This window comes from Mobula birostris, chromosome 3, assembly GCF_030028105.1.
Source record: "Mobula birostris isolate sMobBir1 chromosome 3, sMobBir1.hap1, whole genome shotgun sequence".
NCBI lineage: Eukaryota > Metazoa > Chordata > Chondrichthyes > Myliobatiformes > Myliobatidae > Mobula > Mobula birostris.
Window position 1 is genome coordinate 217367914 of NC_092372.1, and position 18233 is coordinate 217386146.

General features: G+C 45.4%; 1 protein-coding gene across 4 annotated transcripts in view; it reads right to left on the reverse strand.

Annotated features, from left to right (window-relative positions):
• Positions 1-18233, reverse strand: part of scn5lab (sodium channel, voltage gated, type V-like, alpha b) — a 480040-nt gene that overhangs the window by 313230 nt on the left and 148577 nt on the right. For all 4 annotated transcript variants that reach the window (XM_072254130.1, XM_072254129.1, XM_072254125.1 and 1 more), the window contains exons 3-4: positions 10927-11249; positions 1830-1949 (exon numbers count right to left, since the gene is read on the reverse strand). In XM_072254130.1, coding sequence (XP_072110231.1) covers positions 1830-1949; positions 10927-11190 — 384 coding nt within the window. In that variant the 5' untranslated portion in view covers positions 11191-11249. The remainder of the gene's footprint in view (positions 1-1829; positions 1950-10926; positions 11250-18233) is intronic.

Below are 18233 nucleotides of genomic sequence, written 5' to 3' on the forward strand. Positions count from 1 at the left end.
TCATTCCCTGAAGCACAGGAGATTGAGGGGGACCTGATAGAGGTATATCCCATCATAAGAGCGTGGACAGGGTGAGAGGGGGTGCCGAGAACAAGAGGTTTAAGATCAGAGACGAGAGATTTAAAAAGGGACATCAGGGGCACCTCCTTCATGCAAAGAGTAGTGTGCATGTGGAATAAGGTTGAGGCAGGCACGTGAGCAACACTTAAGATCCTTCTGGATAAGTCCACGTTTACAAAAGGCTTCAAGTCTATGGACCAAAGGCAGGCGGGTACGACCAGCTCACTAGGCAACACAGTCAACATGGGTGAGTGGGGCTGAAGGGCCTGTGACCCTGCTGTCTGGCTCTATACTGGGTTTGCTTTAGAACATAAGATCAGAATTAGGCCATTTGGCCCATTGAGGCTGTTCTGCCATTCGATCACAGCTGATTTATCATCCCCCTCAACCCTGACCTCCTTCCTTCTCTTTTTCCTGGTTTCCTTGGAGTGCAGGAGACTGACAGGTTCCTGACTGAGAACTGCAAAAGTCTGAGTGGCAAAGGAGTCTAAACTCAGAGAGTGGCGTTTCAGGTAAGAAGAGGTGGTCTGCAGAGGATTGAGCTTGTTGTGCCTCACGATTGACTTAATTGAGTTTCATTTCCAGTCTATTTACCCACACACACTGATTCAGTGAACATAGAAAAGTACAGCACAGGAACAGGCCCTTCAGCCCATCTAGTCCATGCTGAACCATTTAAATTGCCTAGTCCCATCGACCTACACCTGAACCATAGCCCTCCAAATTCCTTTATCCATGTACCTATCTAAACTTCATTAAACTAGTCCCACCTGCCTGAACGTGGTCCATATCCCTGCTATGGCTGCCTGTACATTTATTTGTCTGAATGAATCTGAAATGTTGCTATCGTATCTCCTTCCACGACCTCCCCTGGCAGTGCTGGAAATCTTGAGCAACACAAACAAAATGCTGGGGGAACTCAGCAGGTCAGGCAGAATCTATGGAGGGGAATGAACAGTCAACGAGGTTTTACATGAGGTATCATCAGAGTCCTGTTGAAGGATCACAACCTGAAACGTCGACTGTTTATTCCCCTCCGTGGATGCTGCCCGACCTGCTGAGTTCCTCCAGCATTTTGTGCATGTTTTCTTACCAATCTTCTGTAAGCTTTCCCTCCTCCCATCTTAAAGTATTTGACGCTTCCACTCTGGGGGAAAAAGTCTCTCTCTACCCTCTCTAAGCCCCTTGTTATTTTATAGACCTCCAGGTGGACATCGGAGTTCTGGGTTTGCTCTGGGAACTTTACCACTTTATCACTTAGACTGGATGGTGCTGAGGAGATTCGTCTCTGCCAAAGGAGAAGAAAGACGCTCCTTCCCTCCGCTACCCTGCAGGTCACCCTTGGGCAGGGTGTAGCACCCCCTCCCCTGATCAGGGTCACATGAAGTCATGGGAGCAGGTGGTGGATGGTCATACGAGCAGCTGGTGTGGATCACAAGTCCTGGTTACGTGACCACTGACGCCAGGCAGACAATCTCTGAAGAGTATTGATAATGGCTGGGGTCACCCATCCTATAAAGACACTGCCCAGAAGGTGGCAATGGCAAACCCCTTCTGTAGAAAAATTTGCCAGGAACAACCACAGTTGTGGAAAGACCATGATCGCCCACAACATACGACATGACAAACAACGAACAAACAAACCGCTTGGATTATCATGTGCTGATATAAAACAGTTGAAATATCAGTGACTCCATCCCCACCTCACCACAATCATCAACACCAGAACCACAGGCATAAGCCCCACATTGTCCACCAGTGAAAGGATATGAATGTACTAAAACTTTAATAGCTATTCTTCTAACATGGTGAAAAGGAGTCAGTAGGTACAACGCAGGGCTGGCACTAAATCGAAAAATGGTCTTCCCTTTGTTCAGTACTATAAATGTCTGAAAGAGACGGATATTCAGGTAAACAAGTAACAGGGCAATTATCACACAGCATACAATAGCAGATAAAGACATTTAAACACCCCCACCCTCATTATATGTGAACATGACAGACAACTCTCCCATATAGTGGGGCACTTCCTTGCACTCTGTAACACTCTCGGCACTCTTTGAAACTCTCTGGCACTGTGCGATACTCGCTGGTACTGGGCAATACTCTCTGGCACTGTGCAACATTCTCTGGCACTGTGCAATACTCTCTGGCACTGGGCGTCACTCTCTGGCACTGGGCGTCACTCTCTGGCACTGGGCGACGCTCTCTGGCACTGGGTGACGCTCTGGGACTGTGTGACTCGCTCTGGCACTGTGTGACTCTCTGGCACTGTGTGACACTCTCTGGCACTGTGTGACACTCTCTGGCACTGGGTGACACTCTCTGGCACTGGGTGACACTCTCTGGCACTGGGTGACGCTCTGGCACTGTGTGACACGCTCTGGCACTGTGTGACACTCTCTGGCATTGTGTGGCATGCTCTGGCACTGCATGGTGGTACCACTGCATTACATGATTTAGATTTATAATATTTATATCTGTGCACTTGTAATGCTTACTGTGACATGTAATTTCCTTTGGGATCAATAAAGTATCTATCTATCTGTCTGTCTAAAACTGCATGGCACCACACATATGCAGCAAAAGTCATGACAGGAACTGGGGTGCCACAGTGGTGTGATGTTATTACAGCTTGGGGTGTCAGAGTTTGAAGTTCTCTGTATATCCTACCCCCACCCCTCCCCGCTCCATCAGTTCCCTCCCACACTCCAAAGACATACCAGGTCGGTTCATTGGTCGTTGTAAATTGTCCCATGATTAAATTAAGGTTAAATTGGCGTCATCGAGGGTTGCTTGGCAGTGTGGCTCGACGTGCCGGAAGGGACTACTTCACACTGTATCTCTAAATAAGTTAATTCATTAAATAAGCTACCCACCCAGCAAAGTGCCTTTTTCAAAAGCTCCCTCTGGAAAGCATAACAGGGGTATCAAGACAAAGCCCACCACATCTATAAAGTTCATACCCCCCCAGGCAGCTAATCTGAACAACCACTCTAGTTAGCCCCCCCCACCCCTAATTTAACATTCCCATCACTGCACTGCTCTGTAAACACTTTAATTCAGCTGCTTACACTTTAAATACATTTTGGTATTTATGTATTTAAGCACATTTCATTTCATATCCGTACTTTAACCTTATTCTTTATGATTGTTAAACGTTGTAGCTCTTTTGTTGCAAATCACACCAACAAACCACAGTAAATGGAATACATGTAAATGTATATGGTGAATAAGGCTGACCCCTGATGGCACGGCCTACTGTGAGGCTCTACGGTGCTAGGGGACACACTATGCCGTATGATCTGGTGGGGTAAGGCACTATGATGTGACACTTTGTGACAGTGACATTGAGATACTGTACATGAAGACATAGAGAGATAGCGAGATACTGCAAGGAATTTCTTGACATCATGATAAGGGTGAACTCCTGATCTCTCAGCTGCTGAGTTGGAGGGTGGAGCTTAGGAAGATGCCGGCTAACGGCGACCCCTTTGCTTGCATCTTTGGAAACAGCTCTATTTCTATCTTTACTATCTCTTTTCCCCCTTTTCAGGGTTCTTTTGAAGACCTTGACTTGGAGTTACGCGCTGACTCGGCTCTTTGCGGAAATGGAACCTGCTCTCAGGGCCTCATGACCGGCCATTTTACGATAGGCCAAGGACACAGCCTGGGAGACTAGTGCACCTTCAGGGTGTCGGATTTTCGTAGCTCTGGAGGCGGGTGGATTCGAGGCCGGTGCCGCTGCCCGATGTGTCGTGTGAGTACACGGAAGGTCGAAAGCAGTGAGCCTAGAGACCTGAGTTCTTTGGGCACAGAGCTTGGAAAAAAACGCAGAAGACTTTTAACATCGTAAATTGGCGAGTTGTTTGTTATGTTTCCCCTCTCGCTGTGAAATAGGGACACCTCCTTTCCCCTTATTAGGGAGAGCGAGAGAGCCTGTGCTATGTAGAACGAGTAGTCTTTAGGGCACTACAAGTCTGTGTCTTTATTGATGCTTTGCTGTACACTTGAGTGCTCAGTGGGGGACACCAATGCTTTTTTTGCTGGTGGGGGTGGGAATTGTTGCTTTGCTGTTGCTTATGCATGGGAGGGGAGGGGCTGGGGGGGCTTAGGGGTTCTAACATTTAACTGTCATTTATTCTTTGGGGCACTCCTCTGTTTTCATGGATGTCTGCTCCCACACCAGCAGGCACAGGAAGAGCTTCTTCCCTGAGGCTGTGACCCTGCTGAACCTCACATCACAGCGCTAAGCAGTATTGCACCCATATTGTACTGTCTCAGTACTTTTATATTTGTGTGCTGTAGCACTTACTTTTTATTCGCAGTTATTTTGTAAATAACACCATTCTTTGCATTTCTGGTCAGATGCTAAACGCATTTCATTGGCTTTGTATCTGTACTCGGCACAATGACAATTAAGTTGAATCTAATCTAATCTAAAGAGAATTTCAGGATGTATATGGTATACATTTCTCTGACATTGTGTACCTATTGAAACCTACTTCGACATGGCCCCTTGCATTTTATGTGTCCACCTGCACTGCACTGTTTTTCGCTCTCTATCATGCATCATTGAAGCACTTAGGTATGGGATGATCTGTCTGCAGATGAAGATTTTCTCTGTATGTTGGTATATGGGACAATAAAAGAAAAACAATTACCAATTGCACTGTAAGGTATTCCGTGCCACGATACCTAACACACTGGGACTCTAACACACTGTGTGAGACTGTATGGGGCTGTTAATTGACACTGTGAGATGTCACTACCATCAGGCTTGAGGTACAGGAGTCTTAGGCCCACATCACCAGGTTCAGTAATGGCTATTAACCTGAACTGGTGTGAATAACTTCTCTCACCTCAACTCTGAACTGACTCCACAACCTATAGACTCACTTTCAAGAACTCTGACCTTCATGTTCTAATTAGTTCTTTTTTTTTTTAAATTTGCACTATTTGTCTTCTTTTGGACATTGGTTGTTTGTCAATCTTTACTCATGTATAGCTTTTCAAAAAATTTATTGAATTTGTTTTCGTGCAAATGCCTGCAAGAAAATGAATCTCGAAGTAGTATATGGTAACATATAGGAACTTTGGGAATAAATTCATTTTTGATTTTTGAATTTTTTGACACTCTGTGACATTGGGTAATTCTGTACATAACCCTGTAAGGCTCTGTGTCAAACTGAGTAACACACACAAAATGCTGGAGGAACTCAGCAGGTCAGGCAGCATCTATGGAGAGGAATAAAGAGTCACCATTTCGGGCTGAGACCCTTCATCAGGACTGGTAAGTAAGGAATGACATAGCAAGGAAGAGTGAGGAGGTCCTGGACAGTGAGTATAGAGAGCTTGGTAGGAAGTTGAAAAGCAGGACCTCAAGGGTGGTAATCTCAGGATTGCTACCTGTGCTAGGTGCCAGTGAGGGTAGGAATAGGATGCTCTGGAGGAGGAACAAGTGGCTGAGGAACTGGTGTAGGGGGCAGGGTTTCAGATTTCAGGATCATTGGGACCTCTTCTGGGGCAGGTGGGACCTGTACAAGAGAGACAGGTTACACTTGAACCACAGGGGGACCAATATCCTTTCAGGGAGGTTTGTTAGTGCTATTGGGGAGGCTTTAAACTAGATTTGCAGGGGGATGGGAACCAGAGTGCCAGAGCTGACAGTGTGGCTGGGGTGAAAATAAATGATATTGAAAGTTTAAGCAAATCTGCTGATAGAAAGGTTGTGAGTGGTGGTAAAAATCTTCTGAGGTGTATATGTTTCAATGCTAGGAGTATTGCGGGGAAGGCGGATGAGTTGAGGGCGTGGATTGACACGTGGAATTATGATGTTGTAGCAATTAGTGAAACTTGGCTACAGGAGGGGCAGGACTGGCAGCTTAATATTCCAGGGTTCCGATGTTTCAGATGTGATCGAGGCAGAGGAATGAAAGGTGGGGGAGTAGCATTGCTTGTTAGGGAAAATATTACAGTGGTGCTCAGGCAGGACAGATTAGAGGGCTTGTCTACTGAGTCCTTATGGGTGGAGCTGAGAAACAGGAAAGGTATGGCCACATTAGTGGGATTGTATTGCAGACCACCCAATAGTCAACGAGACTTGGAAGAGCAAATCTGCAGAGAGATAGCAGGCAACTGCAGGAAACATAAAGTTGTGGTGGTAGGGGATTTTAATTTTCCATACATTGATTGGGACTCCCATACTGTTAGGGGTCTAGATGGCTTAGAGTTCGTAAAATGTGTTCAGGAAAGTTTTCTAAATCAGTATATAGAGGGACCAACTAGAGGGGATGCAATATTGGATCTCCTGTTAGGAAACGAATTACGGCAAGTGACAGAAGTCTGTGTAGGGGAGCACTTTGGTTCCAGTGATCATAACACCATTAGTTTCAATTTGATCATGGACAAGGATAGATCTGGTCCTAGGGTTGAGGTTCTGAACTGGAAGAAGGCCAAATTTGAAGAAATGAGAAAGGATCTAAAAAGCGTGGATTGGGACAGGTTGTTCTCTGGCAAAGATGTGATTGGTAGGTGGGAAGCCTTCAAAGGGGAAATTTTGAGAGTGCAGAGTTTGTATGTTCCTGTCAGGATTAAAGGCAAATTGAATAGGAATAAGGAACCTTGGTTCTCAAGGGATATTGCAACTCTGATAAAGAAGAAGAGGGAGTTGTATGAAATGTATAGGAAACAGGGGGTAAATCAGGTGCTTGAGGAGTATAAGAGGTGCAAGAAAATACTTAAGAAAGAAATCAGGAGGGCAAAAAGAAGACATGAGGTTGCCTTGGCAGTTAAAGTGAAGGATAATCCAAAGAGCTTTTACAAGTATATTAAGAGCAAAAGGATTGTAAGGGATAAAATTGGTCCTCTTGAAGATCAGAGTGGTCAGCTTTGTGCAGAACCAAAGGAAATGGGGGAGATCTTAAATAGGTTTTTTGCGTCTGTATTTACTAAGGAAGCTGGCATGAAATCTATGGAATTGAGGGAATCAAGTAGTGAGACCATGGAAACTGTACAGATTGAAAAGGAGGAGGTGCTTGCTGTCTTGAGGAAATTTAAAGTGGATAAATCCCCGGGACCTGACAGAATGTTCCCTCGGACCTTGAAGGAGACTAGTGTTGAAATTGCGGGGGCCCTGGCAGAAATATTTAAAATGTCACTGTCTACAGCTGAAGTGCCGGAGGATTGGAGAGTGGCTCATGTTGTTCCGTTGTTTGAAAAGGGATCGAAAAGTAATCCGGGAAATTATAGGCCGGTGAGTTTAACGTCAGTAGTAGGTAAGTTATTGGAGGGAGTACTAAGAGACAGAATCTACAAGCATTTGGATAGACAGGGGCTTATTAGGGAGAGTCAATATGGCTTTGTGCGTGGTAGGTCATGTTTGACCAATCTGTTGGAGTTTTTCGAGGAGGTTACCAGGAAAGTGGATGGAGGGAAGGCAGTGGATATTGTCTACATGGACTTCAGTAAGGCCTTTGACAAGGTCCCACATGGGAGGTTAGTTAGGAAAATTCAGTCACTAGGTATACATGGAGAGGTGGTAAATTGGATTAGACATTGGCTCGATGGAAGAAGCCAGAGAGTGGTGGTAGAGAATTGCTTCTCTGAGTGGAGGCCTGTGACTAGTGGTGTGCCACAGGGATCAGTGCTGGGTCCATTGTTATTTGTCATCTATATCAATGATCTGGATGATAATGTGGTAAATTGGATCAGCAAGTTTGCTGATGATACAAAGATTGGAGGTGTAGTAGACAGTGAGGAAGGTTTTCAGAGCCTGCAGAGGGACTTGGACCAGCTGGAAAAATGGGCTGAAAAATGGCAGATGGAGTTTAATACTGACAAGTGTGAGGTATTGCACGTTGAAAGGACAAACCAACGTAGAACATACAAGGTTAATGGTAAGGCACTGAGGAGTGCAGTGGAACAGAGGGATCTGGGAATACAGATACAAAATTCCCTAAAAGTGGCGTCACAGGTAGATAGGGTCGTAAAGAGAGCTTTTGGTACATTGGCCTTTATTAATCAAAGTATTGAGTATAAGAGCTGGAATGTTATGATGAGGTTGTATAAGGCATTGGTGAGGCTGAATCTGGAGTATTGTGTTCAGTTTTGGTCACCAAATTACAGGAAGGATATAAATAAGGTTGAAAGAGTGACGAGAAGGTTGACAAGGATGTTGCCGGGACTTGAGAAACTCAGTTACAGAGAAAGGTTGAATAGGTTAGGACTTTATTCCCTGGAGCGTAGAAGAATGAGGGGAGATTTGATAGAGGTATATAAAATTATGATGGGTATAGATAGAGTGAGTGAATGCAAGCAGGCTTTTTCCACTGAGGCAAGGGGAGAAAAAAACTAGAGGACATGGGTTAAGGGTGAGGGGGGAAAAATTTAAAGGGAACATTAGGGGGGGCTTCTTCACACAGAGAGTGGTGGGAGTATGGAATGAGCTGCCAGACGAGGTGGTAAATGCGGGTACTTTTTTAACATTTAAGAATAAATTGGACAGATACATGGATGGGAGGTGTATGGAGGGATATGGTCCGTGTGCAGGTCAGTGGGACTAGGCAGAAAATGGTTCGGCACAGCCAAGAAGGGCCAAAGGGCCTGTTTCTGTGCTGTAGTTTCTATGGTTCTATGGTTTCTATGGAGAAGAATACAGAATATGAAGATGGCGGGGGGGGGGGGAGGGGAAGGAATATGAGGTGTCAGGTGTCAGGTGAGGCCAGGTGAGGTAAAGTGAGAAGCAGGGAGGTGATGGGTAGAAGGAGTAAATTAGGTGGAAGAAGAAATCTGATAGGAGAGGACAGTGGACAATGGGAAAAAGGTAAGGAGGAGGGGCACCAGAGGGAGGTGATGAGGAGAGAAGGGATAAGATGGGAGCCAGAATGGGGAACGGGAAAGGACAGAAGGGGGAAGGGGGAGAAATTATCGTAAGTTCAAGAGATCGATGTTCTTGAAGTCAGGTCGGAGGCTACCTGGACGGAATATACTGTGTTGCTCCCTCATCGTGGCAGTAGAGGAGGCCATGAATCGACAAGGGAATGGGGGAGTGGAATTAAAATAGTTGGCCATTGGAAAATCCTGCCTGTTGTGAACAGAGCAAGGGTGCTTGACGAAGCGGTGTCACAATCTACGTCGGGTCTCACTGGTGTGGAGGAGGCTCTGTCATACTGTTTGACATTGTCGCGCTAAGGGACATCAAAGTATGAAGCGATAGTGTAAGAGATTTGCTTGGAGCTGTGAGAAACTGCACCAGATTGCTACTACATGAAATATTGAGTGCATTCTAAAAGACTATGTGCTACGGGTTCTGCCTGTTCAGTCCGTACTGCAAAGATATCAGCACAAACCAGACGCAGCATTTTGGAACCATTGCACCTATTTTGGGTTTGAATGGAGCCACCCCATCAGTGCCATCCCCCGAAGCCCCGTTGTGCCTGTTTCCACCCGCCGGACAGACGATGCAAGGCTGCGGAGATGAGGCAGCTGGTGCGGGGCAGTCCACTTCCAATGCGAGCCGTCAGGGCTGCGGATTTGAGGCCCGCTAGAGAGCGGCCAAACCCTGACGTAGAGCCGCCTATTCCTTCTTCAAAACCTTGGCATCTTTCTTGGCCTAAGAGAACTAAAATCTGCAAATCACATATGAGAAATAAAGCTAATCTGATCGTTAATCTGGAGGCCCAGAGTAACTCATTGAGGTTAGGAGCACCAGCCCGGTGAGGCGGAAAGTAGGTGGGTTGGGGTTGGGGTTGGGGGCAATGGAGCAGAGGAAAGGTCAACACTGCAGATCAAGACCTGATGAGTTCTTCCAGCAATTCTGCTTATTTTCTCTGAATGGAGATGATCAGGTTAATTGCCCGTCCAGCCCACCTGCAGACCCCGCTGTAGTACATAGCTGGGGCTGCCTACCTGTGCACTATCTCCCACCCACTGAATGCACCAGAGAAGTCATCTTGCTTTTATCGGAAGACTCTGCTCTAGTTTCAGCAATGAGTTCAGTCTACAGGGACTTTCAAAATTCGTGCAGAATACACTCGGTGACCACTGTATTAGGTACACCTGCATATCTGCTCATTAATACAAATATCTAATCAGCTAATCACGTGGCAGCAACTCAATGCATAAAAGCATGCAGACATGGTCAAGAGGTTCAGTTGTTTTGCAGACCAAACATCAGAATGGGGAAGAAATGTGATCTAAGTCACTTTGACTGTGGAATGATTGTTGGTGGCAGATGGGATGGTTTGAGTGTCTCTGAAACTGCTGATCTCCTGGGAATTTCATGCACTACACTCACAGGAGTTCCCAAGCTGGGGTCCACTGACCCCTCGGTTAATGGTAGGAATCCATGGCATAAAAAGTTGGGAACCCCTGCTCTAGGGAGTACATTCTCTTACAGAATAACAAAAGAAAAATCCAGTGAGTGGCAAAAAAACAGCTTGTTAATGAGAGAGGTCAGAGGAGAATGGCCAGACTGGTTTAAGCTGACAGGAAGGTGACAGTAACCCAAATAACCACGTGGTGTGCAGAAGAGCATCTCTGAACGGACAACATATTGAACCATGAAGTGGATAGATTACAGCAGCAGAAGACCATGAACATACACTCAGTGGCCACTTTATTAGGTACAGAAGGATCCGAATAAAGTGACCATTGAGTGTAGATTCTGCTGTAAAGTGAACTGATCTAATCAAAGCCTGCTTTAAAAAAGTCAAGGCTATGTTGTAAAATATGCTGATGTAAAGTAGATTGTGTTTGTTACAGTAGGTTCTGCTTACTGTAAACTCCACCTGGCCTCAAACTCAGTGACTCGCACAGTAGTCTCAATACTCACTGCAGTGTCTTCTCTTGGCTTTGCTTGCCTACCTTCTTGTCGCTGTAGAAGGAGTCCAGGTCCTCCAGAGGCTGACCAATGAGCTTTGGTGGGACGTCTCCGTAGATGATTGGCAGTTGCTTTCCCGCTTCCAAGTCGCTGTTGGGAGTGGGCTTTTCCTCCTCACTCTCCTCTTTGTGGTCTTTCCTGTTGCTGACCGCCTGCTCCTCGGCGATCCGCCTCTCGATGGCAGCCAGGGATTCGCGAGTGAACCGACGCAGACAGTGGGGTCCTGAGGGTACGAACAGGAGCACCATCTTTTCATCCTGCACCTCCTTGACGAGTCTTTACTCCTCAGCGATGGAAATGATGGGGACTGCAGGGAAACAGAAGCCAGGCAGAGTGGTTAACACGACCTAATGGTCCAGACTGAACCAGAGTCCACATGCCTGGTTATCTGATTGTGAACCTCCTCCCACACCACCCGTCCATCACTGAGTAGACGACTCTGTCCTGGGAATTTTAGACAGGAGATCCAGCAGATGCTGGAAATCCAGAGTAACACACACACAATGCTGGAGGAACTTGACAGGTCCAGCAGCATTTCTTATTTGACACGCTGTGAATTTCCCTGTTTACAAAAAAAAAATCAAAGTTCCACTTAAATTTATAATCAAAGTACATATATGTCACCATATACTACCTTGACTTCCTTTTTCATGCAGGCACTCAGGAAAATAAAGAAATACAACAGAATTTATGAAACACAATATATTAACTGGGTGAAGATCCATCTCCACCAAAGCAGGTGTAAGGTGCTCCTTCCCTCCACTAGCCTTGGGTCATCCTTGGGCAAGGTTAGGACCTGCTTAGCAACCCTGCCACGATCACGGTCATGTGAAGCCACGGGAGCAGGTGGTGGATGGTCGTACGAGCAGCTGGTGCATATCTCAAGTCCTGGTGACGCGACCACTGACGCCAGGCAGACAATCTCTGAAGAGTATCGAGAATGGCTGGGGTCACCCGTCTTGTAAAAACGCTGCCCAGAAGGCAGCAATGGCAAACCACCTTTGCAGAAAAATTTGCCAAGAACGATCATGGCCAAAGACCATGATCGCCCACATCATACGACATGGCACATAATGATGATGTCATACGACACAGCAAATAATGATGACGTCATACGAGACAGCACATAATGATAATGATAGATAAGCAAAGACTGACAAACAAGCAATGTGCAAAATAGGACAAACTGAGTACATAATAAACAATTATACTGCGAACATCAGCTCTAGAGAGTATATGAGTTGTGAAAAATCCCTGAAAGTGAGTCTGTAGGTTGTAGAATCACAAGAAGTGGGAACTGGGCATAGACTTCAAGCTTGTTTTACCACTTAATAAGATTGTAGCTGATTTAAGCATAACACCATATAGGAGCAGAATTATGCCACTCAGCCCATTGAGTCTGCTCTGCTATTCCATCATGGCTGATTTCTTTTCAACCCCATTCTCTCATCTTCTCTCTCCCCTTACCAATTAAAACATATCAAACTCTGCCTTAAACACACCCAATGGCTTGGCCTCCACAGCCCCCTTGACAATGAATTCCACAGATTCACCGCCCCTCCGGCTGAAAAAATTTCTCCTCATCTCAGTTCATCCCCTTATCCAGAGTCTGTGCTGTCAGATTCTAAACTCTCCTTCTAATGGAAACACCCTCTCCTTGTCCACTGTATCCAGGCCTTTGAGTATTTGGTAGCTTTCTTTAAACTCCGTCCAGTCAAGGTCCAGAGACATCAAATGCCCCTCACATACGATAAGCCTTTCAATTCATGGGATCATTTCTCTGACTTCCTCTGGACCCTCTCTGGGATCAGCACGCTCTTCCTCAGTTACAATGCTCAAATTGCTCACAATACTCCTAATGCAGAGTGATGAATGCTCTATAAGGCCCCAGTAATTCATACTTTCCTTTATGTTCTAGTCTTCCCAAAATAAATGACTACCAACTCAGCCTGTTGCATCACGGCCTGGTACGGAAACACCAATGCACTTGGATGGAAAATCCTACACAAAGTAGTGGATACAGTCCAGTCCATCAAAGGAGAAGCCCTCCTTGCCATTGAGCACGTCTACAAGGAGTGCTGTTGCAGGAAAGCAGTGTCCCATCATCAAGGACCCCCACCATTTAGGCCACGCTCTCTTCTCGCTGCTGCCGTTGGGAAGGAGGTACAGGACTTTCAGGTCCCACACCCCAAGGTTCAGGAAAAGTTACTACCCTTTAATCATCAGGCTCTTGAACCAGAGGGGATAACTTCACTCACTCCAACACTTAACTGTCCCCACAATCTATGGACTCACTTTCAAGAACTCCTCAACTCATGTTCCCAATATTTATTCCTTATTTATTTATCATTCTTTTAGTAATTGCATAGTTTGTTGTCTTTTGCAGTTTTTCATCGATCCTATTGTGTTTCTTTGTATTTACTGTGAGTGCCCACAAGTGAATGAATCTCAGGGTTGTAAATGGTGACATATACGTACTCTGATAATAAATTTACTTTGAACTCTGAAACTTTTTAAAAGTTCAAAATTTAGTTTCATTTCCCTCTCACTGCCTGTAACCCTTGACTTCTCCATAATCCACAACCTGTCCGACTCAGCTCTGGATCCATTCAGTGGCTCAGCCTTCACAAGTTCCCAGGGTAGAAAATTCCAAAGATTTATATCCTGCTGAGAGAAAAATTCCTCTCATCTGCATCTTAAAAGGCAACCTCATGTTCTGAAACGATGCCCATTGGTTTTATAATCTCTTAGGAGGAAGGTTGTTAACCCTCCTTGACCATTCATAATTGATCAAATCTCTTAAAAAGTTTAGAGTAACTCGGCAAGGGTACACTTCAAAAATGTTACATTGAAGTAGATAAGATGTTAGTGAGGCCAAATTTGGAGTATTGTGTGCCATTCTGGTTACTTACTTACAGGAACAATATCAATAAGATTGAAATAGTGCAGAGAAAATTTACAAGGACGTTGCCAGCGCTTGAGGATCTGAGGTATAGGGAAAGGATTAACAGGTTAGGACTTTCTTCCCCCAGAGTGTAGGAGAAAGAGGGGAGATTTGACAGAGATACACTATGTTATGAGGGGTACAGATGGGGTTAATGCAAGCAGGCTTTTTCCACTGAGATTGGGTGAGATTAGAACTAGAGGTCATGGGTCAATGGGGAACATCTTCACTCAGAAAGTGGTGAAAGTGTGGAATGAGCTGCCTACAGAAGTGGTGGATGTGGGTTCAACTGTAAGATTTAAGAGAAGTTTGGATAAGTACAAGGACAGAAGGAGTATGGAGAGCTATGGTGTAGGTGTGGATCGATGGGGCTAGACATAATAATAGTTCAGCATGGACCAAATGGGCCAAAGGGCTTTTTTCTGTTCTATGTCTCTATCCCTTTGACCCTAACTTGACTTCCTTCTTGGAGACATTGCCCCAAACATTTATGGCCTAACTTGAGTCCAACTCTTGTTGTCCAACCTGTTCACTTTATTGTTGTGTATCCCTTCCATTATTTTAATGGGCTTCACCCACTCTCAGTCCTCCTCCCACCCAAAGGCAGGGAAACCACAAGTGTCATCAAAACTTGTAGCATGGACTCGAGCTTAATATACTCAGGGTGAAAACCAATGTCAAAGTAAAGTACATATACGCCTCTGTATACTATCTTGAGATTCATTCTATTGCAGGCATTTACAGGAAATTAAAAAAAAATACAATAGTATTTATGGAAAACTATACATAAGCAAATACTGAGAAACAACCAATGTGAAAAAGAAGACAAACTGTGTAAATAAAAATACACAATACTGAGAATGAGTTGAGTTCTTGTGGGTGAGTCTGTCATTTGTAGCTCCCAAAATTGATTTACCACTCAATATTATTGTGACTGATCTAAGCCGAAGACCATATTGGAGCAGAATTCGACCATTTTGCCCATCAAATGTTCTCCGCCATTCCATCGTGTGTTGTTTCCTTTCAACCCTGTTCTCCCTCCTTAACCCCTTACCAATCAAGAACCTCTCAATCTCTACCTTAAATACGCCCAGTGACTTGGCCTCCACAGCCCCCTCGGCAATGAATTGCACAGATTCATCACCCTCTGGCTGAACAAATCCACCATATACTACTGTGATTTTCATTTTGTGCAGGCATTTACAGCAAAATAAAGAAATCCAATAGAATTTACAAAAAAAAACTATACGTAACCAAAGACTGACAAACAACCAATGTGCAAAACATGCTAAAGCCTGGCCACATTGTTCGAGTGGTCAACAGGCCTGAGCAAGGACAGGTGGAAGCTCTAAGTAAGTTCCTAGCAAGTTTTTTTTATCTCTCTTTCTTTGTCTATAAGTGCACTGAGAATGGGTCCAGGGTTAGTGGTAAGTCCTTTGTGTGAGATGTGGGAACTTTGGAGACTTCCAGTCTCTCTGATAACCACATCTGCATGAAGGTCAGTGAGCTGCAGCTCTTTAGAGACTGTGTTGAGGAACCGGACTTTCAGTTCGTGCACCAGAATGGGGAGGCGACAGATAGGAGCTACAGGGTGGTAGTCACCCTTACGTTGCAGGGAGCAGACACCTGAGTGACTGTTAGGAAAGGGAAAGGGATTAGGGATACCACTTTGGAATTTGCTGGGGTGGGGGGGGGGTTTCGGAATGGTAGGGGGACGCTGCAGTGAGCAGGTCTCTGTCACTGAGTCTGGCTCTGTGGCTCAGTAGGAGAGGGAGAGAAGTGGACTGCAGTAGTGATAGTGAATTCCATAGTCAGAGGAGTAGACATGAGGTTCTCTGGGCGTGAAAGAGACAGCTAGACCAGTGGTCCCCAACCACTGGGCCGTGGACCGGTACCGGGCCGCAAAGCATGTGCTACTGGGCCGTGAGGAAACGATATAAGTCAGCTGCACCTTTCCACATTCCCTGTCACACACTGTTGAACTTGAACATAGGGTTGCCAACTGTCCCGTATTAGCCGGGACATCCCGTATATTGGGCTAAATTGGTTTGTCCCATACGGGACCGCCCTTGTCCCGTATTTCCCCCGCTAGGTAGAGCGTTCCTATGAAACCTTATGTGCCGAAATGGCGTAAAGTGCAAAAAATAACCGAACAAATCATACCAAATAACACATAAAACCGAAAATAAATGACACTAACATATAGTAAAAGCAGGAATGATATGATAAATACACAGCCTATAAAAAGTAGAAATAATGTATGTACAGTATAGTCGGGAAGATGAAGGCAAAACCGATTTGTGGGAGAACAATATCAGCACGTACGCGCATGCGCACGTCATGCATGCGCACACAGGTGCCCGCACAAGGCTTCATGGTCATGGTAGTCTTTCCTGGGGTAAACACAAGTGTCCCGTATTTGACTGCTACTTTTGTCCCTTATTTGGGAGTGAGAAAGTTGGCAACCCTAACTGTAAAGGATATGTTGAGGTGAGTTTAATCCTACTCGTACACCCCCCGCCCCCATGGTCGGCCGGTCCGCAAGAATATTATCAATATTAAACCGGTCTGCGGTGCAAAAAAGGTTGGGGACCCCTGCCTGCTAGACTGTCTGTTGGTGATGTCTCAGATCAGGTCTACAGGGTACTGAAGGGGGAAGTTGGACAGCTGGAAATGGTGGTACATATTGGCACCAACGGCAGGTATAGGAAAAGGGAATAGGAAAGGTCCTGAAGAGAGAATATAGGGAGTCAGGTAGAAAGCTGAAAAGCAAAACCTCTGGGATAGCAATCTCTGGACTACTGTCCATGCCACACACCAGAATAGGATTTGGCAGATGAACGTATGGCTGAGCTGTTTCGGAGGGTTTAGGCTAATTTGGCAGGGGGGCGGGAATCAGAGTGAAAGGGCTGACAATGGGGCAGTTGGTATACAAGTTGATGGAGCGTGTGGTGAGACTGTGAGGACTGGAAGTGTTATATTTGAACGCACGCAGTGTACGGAATAAGGTAGATGAGCTTGTAGCATGGTTAGAGATCGGCAGGTATGCTTTGTGGCTGAAAGAAGATTATTTGTTGGGAGCTTAACATCCAAGGGTGCATCTTGTGTCGAAAGGACACACAGGAAGGGAGAGGGGGTGGAGTGGCTCTGTTGTTAAAAATTGAAATCAAGTCCTTAGAAAGAGCTGATATAGGATCAGAAGATGTAGAATCTGTGTGAATAGAATTAAAAACCACAACAGTCAAAAGACCCTGATGGGAGTTATATATAGGCTGCTGAACAGTAACCAGGATGTGGGATACAAACTGCAACGGAAGATAGAAGAGGAGTGTACTAAGGACAATGTTACGACAGTCGTGGAAGATTTCATTATGCAGGTAGATTGGGAAAATCATATTGCAAGCCGATTTGGGCCCCTGGTCTAAGAAATGATGTGCTGTCATTGGAGAGGGTCCAGAGGAGGACCAGGAGAATGATTCCAGGAATGAAAGGGTTAATGTCTGAGAAGCATCTGATGGCTCTGGACCTGTACTCACTGGAGTTTAGAAGAATGAGTGGGGGGGGAATCTCATTCAAACCCATTGAATATTGAAGGGCCTAGACGGAGTGGATGTGGAGAGGATGTGTCCTACAGTGGGGGAGTCTAGGACAAGAGGGCACAGCCTCAGAGTAGAGGGAAATCCATTTAGGATGGAGGTGAGGAGGAAATTCTTCAGCCAGAGTGTTGTGACTCTGTGGAATTCATTGCCACGGGCATCTGTGGAGGCCAGGTCATTAGATATATTTAAAGTGGAGGTTGATAGATTCTTGTTTAATCAGGGTGTCAAATGTTACAGGGAGAAGACAGAAGAAAGGAGTTTAGAGGGATACTAAATCAGCCATGATGGAATGGCAGAGAAGACTTGATGGGCCGAATGGCCTGATTCTGCTCCTATGTCTATGGTCTTGTGGTAAAAGAAGACAAATCATGCAAATAGTAAGTATATAAATAACGCTGAGAACACGAGTTGTAAAGTCCTTGAAAGTGAGCCTGTAGGTTGTGAAATCAGTTCAGATTAGAACGGAATACTGCGTGTCCTGTCCATTGCTACTGCCACTCAGACAAAAAGGGATCAGCAGGCATTTATCCCTGTCAAATATAAATGATGCTTATTGAATTTATTGAGGATGTTGTACAGGAAATCCGGAGATTAACGACGGAAATGTTACAGACTAAGAATACTGCAGCATAGTGGAGCTACAGTTAGTGTAGCTCTTTGGCACCGCCAGTGAACCAGGTTCGATCCTGACCTCTGGTGCTGCCACGGCAGGGTTTTCATGTCCTCCCTGTGAGAGTGTAGGCTTGCC